This window comes from Staurois parvus, unplaced genomic scaffold, assembly GCF_062004578.1.
Source record: "Staurois parvus isolate SC_StPar_1 unplaced genomic scaffold, SC_StPar_1.0 ptg000346l, whole genome shotgun sequence".
NCBI classification, from domain to species: domain Eukaryota; kingdom Metazoa; phylum Chordata; class Amphibia; order Anura; family Ranidae; genus Staurois; species Staurois parvus.
This window is the reverse complement of record NW_028318142.1, coordinates 362,274-372,036: the sequence shown is the minus strand read 5'-3', so window position 1 is coordinate 372,036 and position 9,763 is coordinate 362,274. Positions and strand designations below refer to the sequence as shown.

The following is a 9,763-nucleotide window of genomic DNA, read 5'->3' as shown; positions in this document are numbered from 1 at the left end:
TGTGTTACTGGCCAGATTACCAGGTGAAAACAGAGGGGAAAAAAAGCCTACAAAAATAATGCAGCCACCACATCTAATGATTGATAAGCCACAATATTTTACATTTTAGGTTTTGCATTTAAATAAATCAGACGCCTTTCTATGAACAATGGCAAAACAAGTAGCAATAGTAATAACATAATAAAAAAAAATAGTGAAAATAAATCAGTTATTAATCTATCCCTTAGGGAATTCATACTCTGCTCCTCAGGTTATAGTCCTATTAAACATTGATTTGGTTATTAAACTGCTAAAAGACTTGGATAACAGACAGACTCATATAGATAATTCTTTTGAAAATTCACGATTACATTTAGCCCAACACCATCCAATGTGGTTAAACATTATAGATAACAGCATTGCTTGCTCTTGTTTAGTCAGTGAGTTGTGCTTAATGGAGAAAAAAAATCCAGAACAAAACAGTTAACATCTCTTGATTTGATAACACGATCAAAGTTCAGAACAAAGGCCCACTGACGTTTTGTGTTTTCACAGTGGTGGCTGGTGGATTGTGAGGACTGAGGGACTCCTGCAGGAATGGCAGAGCTGGAAGACGGCAAAAAAGAGCCGGAGGAGAGGAAGGGGGTAAGTACAAGCACATCCCACCTTATTCTAACTGAACCAAAATAAACACTGCACTAAAAGTACTGCAAAAATAATAATAATAAATATGTAGTAACCAATAATTCATATTATGCAAACCATAAAAATAAAGTTTTCTTTTAAAGGGAAATGCTAATTGGTTTCTTTAGGCAACATAATGAAAAAAATACTAACATTATTATTATTATTATTATTATAATGCAGGATTTATATAGCGCCAACAGTTTGCTCAGCGCTTTACAATATAACGGGAGACAATACAGCAACAATACAGTTCAATACAAGAGGGTTAGGAGGGCCCTGCTCCTTGGAGCTCACAATCTAAGAGGGAGCTTAAAGTGTTACTAAACCCACAACAGTAAAATCAGTCTGTATATGCAGTAAAACATACTTGTTATACTCACTGTGGAACCCAAGGGGTTAATCCTCCGCTTTGTGTAGAAAGGATATTTGATCCTATCTTCTCTGATCCTCCCCTTCTTCCACTGTCCCCAATCCATCTACTGGTAGAACAGAGCATGGTGAGCAAGCTGCACATGCTCAGTTTGTCGTGTATTGGTAGAGAGTTGGGTTTTTTTCTTGGAAGAGTGCATGTGATCAACACAGGGCCAATCAGTGTTGTCCAGACAGAGGGTCAGGGGTTATCCAGCCTCATACTACAGTCAGGGGATAATTAAAACTCCTCTTACCAGCTTTAACCAGTGCTCTGCTGGACACTGATAGCAGTCACAAGACTGCTCTAACTGCTGATGAGAAAAAGTATTTAGCAGTTTATATTTAGTAAAATAATTGCATTTCCATCTTCTGTGTACTGTGGGAGACCAGATATAGTGAATACAGGGTCCTGGGTTTAGTAACACTGCATATAAATGCTGGACAGGAAGCTTTGCTGAGATTGTGCACCCAGGAGCTCAGCGATCTGTGTTGCCCGGACGCAGTGGATCACATTACTGCTGTGTCTGGGTGATCACATGGTGTTTTACCATGTGAGTGCTGTGACCAATCACAGCACTCACATAGTAAATGGAAATTAAAACTAAAGATAACGTCTCTCTGCTCTCTGTGTGAGAAAGGACAGAAATGACCCTGCAACCTGTGAGTGTACAGCAGCTTGTGAAGCTGCTTGTACACTCACAGACTGCTGTGTGAGCCACCCCAGTGTCCCAGACAGGGGCGGACTGACCATTTGGAAACTCGGGCACTGCCCGAGGGCCCGGGGTCATTAGGGGGGCTCATGAGATGCCCCTGGTACCTTTTTCATAGGCTTTTTTGAGTTTGGGCAAGGACACAGGGGCCCCATGATCCCCTATTGCCAGGGGGCCCCATGAGTTGTCAGTCCACCCATGGTCCCAGTTTAGTGTCCCAGTGTTTCTAATCATTGCCCCAGTATTTTCATAATAAATAACGCAGCCAGCCCATGTCACCTGCTCCAGTGTGCACAAAAACACCCCCATACACCATACCAGTGTCCTGATCACCACCATACCCCAAACTAATGACCTGATCACCACCATACTTCAAACTAATGCCCTGATCACGGCCATACCCCAAAACAACACCCTGATCACGGCCATACCCCAAAACAACACCCTGATCACGGCCATAGGCCAAACCAGCACCCTGATCACCGCCATATACCATAACAGCACTCTGATCACCGTCATACCCCATACCAGCACCCTGACCTCCGCCATATACCATACCAGAGCTTTGATCATGGCCATACCCCATACCAGCATCCTGATCAGTGCCATGCCCTATACCAGTATCCTGATAACCCCATATGCTATACTAGCGTCCTGATCACTGACATACCCTATACCAGCGTTCTGATCACTTCCATACCCCATACCAGCATCCTGATCACCGCCATACCCCATACCAGCATCCTGACCACCGCCATACTCCACACAAACGTTCTGATCACCACCACACCCCATACCAGCGTCCTGGTCACTGCCATACCCCATACCAGCATCCTGATCAGCGCCATGCCCCATACCAGTATCCTGATCATCGCTATGCCCTATACCAGTATCCTGATAACCCCATATGCTATACCAGCATCCTGATCGCTGCCATACCCTATACCAGCTTTCTGATAACTGCCATACCCCATACCAGCATCCTGATCACCACCATACTCCATACCAGCATCCTGATCACTGCCATACTCCATACAAATGTCCTGATCACCACCATACCCCATACCAGAATCCTGATCAGTGCCATGCCCTATACCAGTATCCTGATAATCCCATATGCTATACCAGCGTCCTGATCACTGCCATACCCTATACCAGCATTCTGATCACTGCAATACCCCATACCAGCATCCTGATCACTGCCATACACCATACCAGCGTTCTGATCACCACCATACCCCATACCAGCATCCTGATCAGCACCATGCCCCATACCAGCATCTTGATCAGCGCCATGCCCCATACCAGCATCCGGATCACCGCCATACCCCATACCAGAATCCTGATCACCGTCATACCCCATACCAGCATCCTTATTACCGTCATACTCCATACAAATGTCCTGATCAACAGCATAACCCATATCAGCATCCTGATAAGCGTCATGCCCCATACCAGTATCCTGATAACCCCATATGCTATACCAGTGTCCTGATCACTGTCCTACCCCATACCAGCCTCCTGATCACTGCCATATGCCATACCAGCAACCTAATCACACTCATACCAGCATCCTGACTACCGCCATACCAGCGTCCTGATCACCGCCATACCCCATGCTAACATCCTGATCACTGCCATACCCCATACCAGCGTCCTGATCACTAACATACATCATACCAGCTTCCGGCACTTTAGGGTCTCAGCGAATCAATTTTCAAATATATATCCGATAGTTTTCACACAGACTGAATAATATACACTGTTTTAGGTTATTTTTACCCCAAAAATGTAGCAGAATACATTTTGGCCTAAATTTATGAAGAAAGATTATTTGTTTGCAAAACTTTATAACATAAACTATGCAAAAACATTTATTTTCAGAATTTTCTGTATTTTTTCATTTACATAGCAAAAAATAAAAAACCCAGTAGTGATCAAATACCACTAAAAGAAAGCTCTATCTGTCCAAAAAAAAAAAAAGGATAAAAATGTCAGTATTGCATGACTGAGTAATTGTCACTAAAATTGTGATAGTACTGAAAGCTGAAAATTGGCCTGGACTGAAAGTGGGTGAAAGTGTTCGGACTGGAAGTGGTTAATGCAAAGGGGAACTTAACAGTAATGTTTTTTATTCTTGGAGAACAGAATCTTCTCAAACACTATTCCATACACAAGACTTAGTGTGACTTAACATGTATTTTTTAGAGAAAACCTAGATATACAGTACCTATATGTGTAATGCTAATTGTATATAATGTGCTAATAAGATCACAATTTCAAAGTGAAACAAAAAGTTCAGCACAACACACATAAAAATGTGCTAATCAACTGCAGTGAAACACAGTTCGTACAGTTCATGTTGTGTAAAACAAAAAAAAGTGCTTTGTGCCAAAAAAAAAAAAAGAGAAGTGAAAAAAGTGTCCACGTGATAATACATCCAGTGATGAATGAATAGATCTCCTCTGAAGTCATACATATTTAACCACCACCTCTGTGGAGATATCCTAAATGAACTTTCCAGACTGCTAGACCAACAATGATCAGCAGTCTTATTGCACTTAATGAGGGCTTTTTATCAGGGGGAAAGTGGGGGACCGCAGTTCCAGCACCTCCAGCACAGAATGTACTTGGTTCTGTATTCTCTAAAAGGTTGTCTACCAGAATGTGGGTAGGAGGTGGAACTAAGGGGTGGTGCTCATATGTGGGTAGGGGGTGGAGACAAGAAGTGAATCAGAAAGGGGGGGCTGTTCTGCATCTATGCTCTGAGAAAAAAAAAACTCCTTGCTCCAAAAGGATTTCCTGTAGTGTAGGAAATAATTATTGAAGCTCAACTCTGGGAAAAGTAAGAACCCTTTAAATTCTCATTTCTGTCTAGGGCAGGGGTCTCTGAACTTTATAGAAAAAGGGCCAGTTTACTGTCCTTCAGACTTTAGGAGGGCAGGACTGTGACCTTGCCCCAAACAATGCCCCATCTTTGGTGTCAGTGGGAGGAATTGTGCCACATCTTTGGTGTCAGTAAGAGGAACTGTGCCCCATCAATGGGTCCCATTGTTGGTGTCATTGGAAGAAATCGTGACCCATCGTTGGCGTCATTGGGAGGAATTGTGCCCCATAATTGGTGTCATATGGAGGAATAGGATCCCATTATTTGTATCAGTAGGGGGAATTATGCCCCATCATTGGTGTCAACGGTCCCATTGTTGGTGTCATTGGGAGAAATTGTGCCCCATCATTGCTGTCATTGGGAGGAAATGTACCCCATCATTGGTGTCATTGGGAGGAATTGTGCTCCATCATTGGTGTCAATGGGGGGAATTATGCCCCATTGTTGGTATCAGTGGATGAAATAGTGCCCCAAGGGCCAGATAAAAGCAAGCAAAGGGCCACATCTGGCCCTCAGGCTGCAGTTTGGAGACCACTGGTCTAGGGGATGGGTAAAGCATTTTTACTTACTGATATTCCTTTCCCCTGGCAGACAGCATTCCACCATGCTGCTCAGCATCCTTATGTCCAATGTAGGACAACAGACCCTAGACCACCTTAGAATAGATGTGAAAAGGGTGCCAGGACTGAGTTAACAGCACAGAGGAGCCTGCTACAGCAGAGGATCGGGTAAGTAAAACTGCTTTTCCTAGTCTCCGAGATATATTGCAAAGTGGGCGCAGCAAGGGAGCATTCTTAACTTTTCCACCTTACAGTGCTGAGTGTTTTTGTAAGCTCTGGAACAAATAGCATAGAATTCATTAGCATACATCTGAGACACCTTAGCTGTTCCTGTGTCCTCCCATGTGTGCTAATGCTCTTGACAAAGTGATGTCACATTCAAGGTCACAGCACTTCATCCAAAAATGGACTTAATCAGGAGCTATTGAAGGTGGCTTCTCACAAAGCACTATATACACCAAGCAATCGTGACTCTTTCCTTTCCGGTAACAACATTAGGTATGACAGTAAACGGTCCTTGAGCTTTGTTTTGTTAATTTATAAAGTGGTTAACAACTTGGTAGGAGTCTAGGGGTATACAGGATGCCAAAGGAAACTGTAAACATGGGGACAACTTAGAGCAACTATGTACAAAAAACAAAAAATGTGGACAAAAATAGTCTCTCCTTTAAGAGCATCCAAAGCTCTTTGGTGTACCTCCTCAGACCCCAGGTGAATCCACCTCTTCTGCCTGAGGGTATTCCTGGGCAAGGGGGCCCAAGAGCTGTAGATTTAGAACAGTCCCAGATGAAGACTAGTTGGGTATTGCACCTGAGTGCCCTATCTGGCCCATGGGATGTAGGAGTACTCACTCTGTCTTACCCTGTTTTATTGGTGGCTGCCTTCAGGGCTTATGCTTGGCTGGTTCCTTCCCTGTTTCACAAGCTGTCCTCCCAGGGAGACAATGGGACAGAGGAGATCCTCCCTTCCAGAATCCTGCCAGCAGGTAGGCTCCCCTCCCTGGGGTCCCTCCCAGGCTCCTCACTCCAGCCTTCCTCTCAGTCCATTTTCCACCTGACACTGCCCCCACTCCTCCCAGGCTCTGTGATACTTAAGGGTTGCCTTGGTCACCATGCCCAGCTTCCTGCCACGGGATTGGCCAAGGTCCCTCAAGCATACAGATCTGAGCCTTCTCCCCTCCTCTGTCCCTCCTCCAGAAAGCTCTCAGGTTTCTGGAAAGGTAGGAGGGCTCCAGAAGCTCTGACCTTCAGAACCTCCCTAGCCTGTCCTGAGGTGAACTCCTGCCTCACTCACAGGCTGACACATCCCAGGCTGCTACACAGCCTCTGCCTATAAAGAAAACAAACCAGCCTATCTTTGTTGTGGTGGTTTATGTAAGGATATATATTATTTATAAAGGGCGTGTCCCTTTCCCTTAGATGAAATATTACAGTGCCTCCAGCCGTTAAAATACGGCAAATATTTAGTAAACCAATAATTTGGACACTTTGATAATTTGATCACCACTTATTATTATACCTTGAATTCTTTTAGCCAATATGATTTCGTACCATACACACAAAATTTGCCTTATAATAGATAAATATAAAAATTTATTTATGTACAAAAATTATATATATATTAACACAAAACGCAAAAGACTGGTGATAAATGAATATTGGTACACACAATCAAAAATATATCCTACCAATGTAAGACACACTAATAAGGTCTCTAACTAATTACATCAATCACAAATTTTAAATGATATGATATTTATTAAATTTATTAATAATTAATAATTTCGAATATCTCAAAGGTTATATTCTTACAAGCCGTGGCCATAGGATTGCAAGAAGCAAGCCCTTGATATATGATACTCTGGTTATTAATATTCAATAAATTATGAAATATGAAAAAAATTTATAATATGGCAATAAACAATTTTTAACAGTAACACAGTATCTTTCTACATATATCTAACTACCCAATATTGTTATGATACACTGAGGTAATTTTATGATTCCACACAACAGAGAAAATAATTAATACAAAAATCAAATAAATATCTCACCACACCCGGAATTCAGACTAGGCAACTCTCCCGTGGATTTAGCTGGCAGTGGAACGCCTTTAGACTGATATATAGGGCAAGTGATAGATTCAGTAGGGGAGAATGTAGGAAGTTATAAGATTAGAGGTTTAAAGTTTTAGGAAGTTTGAAAAGATGGAAGAGTAGTTATTCAGCAGATCTTCTTCAGATGTCAGGTCTTTCCATGAGGTTTTTATGAGGGATCTCTCCATGAGGTTTTTATGAGGGATCTCCCATGAGGTTTTTATGAGGGATCTCCCATGAGGTTTTTATGAGGGATCCTCTTTTCTTAAAGCACATGGGCTTTTATATCCACTAGTCCATTGTTCTAAGATACCTTCCCACCAGGCTTCCTGATTGGCTAGTTGAGAAATGTGTGTACATAAGCTATTTCTCACCTGCCCGCCAGGTGGCGGTCATGTATCACAGAACAATGTGAGTATTTGAGATGACTCATACCTTGGGTGGAATCTTCAGGTAATTTCAGGAATAAAATATACGGCTCTATCCAGATATAGCAGTGATACCTATATTATTCTAAATAGGGACCATGGAATATAGGTGTATATTCAGTTATTCCTCCTTGAAGTACCATCCTGTTTGTTTCCTGATAAGACATGTAACTAATGCTAGTCTATAATACATCTTACTTCCCATCATCTCAATACTCAAATTAGTGATATATAGTTCCCATTGCTGAGTATTTAGTGGTGTTTAAAATCTATAACATCTTATTTATGATATGTTTTTGTAGTATATTTTTGTCATGATATACAGTGAACTTTTAGACTTAAATGTCCTGAATTTCACCCCTTTGTTTCAGAATCAACATTTTCTCTGTGTAGGAAAAAAAACTCTCTGTTTGCATGGCCCTTGTATTGGACTCATGGTAAACAATTGTTAATGCTTTCACCCTTGGTGAACAATAGTATATGGTAATAGTTTCAGAGGTCTGTTAGTTCATCACACTCTACAGGTTTTGGTTAAGCTTTCAACCAGTTGAGTTCCCGTCTCATTCTTGTTGAAATGTTTAAAAGTCAAAGTCCTATCTGGCTATGTGTTTGACTTTTCTGTATGTGCATTCTTCTCAACCTCCATATACAAATAGTCCTTGTTGACAGTTCAAACAGTCTTATTGTCTTGAAAAAGTTTTACTCCCCCATTCTCTCCATTTCTTTAACTAGAATTCTTGATGGTTCAACCAAGACAAAATTAACTCTTAGCATCCGGCTATGCTGAGCTGTTTGCCATATAATATTATGTCTTGATAAAAGTCATATTTTTGAGACATGATTCAAAAGCCCACAACAAATCCCCCTTTGTTTTTGGGGTATAGGCACGCGTAGAGGGGTGTCTGTATCGAAAAACATGAGTGGGACTTTTGGTTAGAGTGATCGTTCGTCTTCTCCGGTGAAGTGAATGAAATTAAAAAAAAAATTTTTTTTTTTTTTTTTTTATAATAATAAAATGGCAGCGGTGATGCTGGTTGGTCCTCAACTTGACTCGGCGTCTTTAGATGGACACTTCCGATGACGATCCTGGTCTTGTGATGAGGCCGGCCTGGCACATCCACCTTGGGGTCCATGGGTCCTCCGCACGACAGATCTCTTAGATGGTCTCCTAGGCGGGTCTTTTCCTCTGGACTGGCCCTTGGTGGCCTGGGACATCAGGTTATCGTCTCCGGATCGATCTCTGGCATCTGGTCTTTCCCACAGGACATTATAGCTTCCTTCTAGGGTCTGGTCATTGACACCTCCGATCGCCGGTCTGATCACAGTCTGGGCCTTCCTTTCTAAATTATTAAAATGAACAGTTTGAGTAATGGATATACATAAAATTATATTACTGGATCCTGTAAGGCAAAAGATGAATTATATGTTCAAAGGAAATATAAGAATGATCTCAATATCTCCAGATAGGAATTGGTGGGTTCAGTCTTCCAACAACTGCAATTGAGACTTCGGATGGCAAGCACGTAATTGATTGATGTGCACCCATCTATCACTGATTTCACCATACCGGGTAACCTGCAATTTATATGCGACCGGAGAGATTTTATCAATGATAGAGAACGGACCTTTCCAAGATGGAAGGAATTTCCGTTCCTTGATCTGGTCTCTTGCAAAGTTGTATAAATAGACCTTGTCACCAATCTCATATTCCTTCTTGGAGGTTTTGAGATCATAGTATGTCTTAGCACTAGTTGCAGCTCTTTCCAAATTTCGCTGGGCAAAGGCAAAAGCATATTGCAGATGTTTACGTAAATCCTCTATGTACTGGTGTGTGGTGGTAGCATTGATCAAATTTTGATCTGTAGTGCGATACAATAAGTGCTGGGGCAGTACCATCCGTCTACCTGTCATCAGTTCAAAAGATGACATTTTTGTAACTGTATTCGGAGTAGCCCTCAACGCCATCAGGACCAATGGCAGTTTGACATCCCAATCTTTGCCTGTTT

At 42.0% G+C, this 9,763-nt stretch overlaps 1 protein-coding gene across 1 annotated transcript in view; it reads left to right on the top strand.

Annotated features, from left to right (window-relative positions):
- Positions 1-481: 481 nt before the first annotated feature.
- Positions 482-9,763, top strand: part of LOC149456866 (solute carrier family 2, facilitated glucose transporter member 5-like) — a 61,408-nt gene continuing 52,126 nt past the window's right edge. The window contains exon 1 of the mRNA XM_089684323.1: positions 482-624. Within this exon, the coding sequence (XP_089540449.1) occupies positions 577-624 (48 nt within the window). The 5' untranslated portion in view covers positions 482-576. The remainder of the gene's footprint in view (positions 625-9,763) is intronic.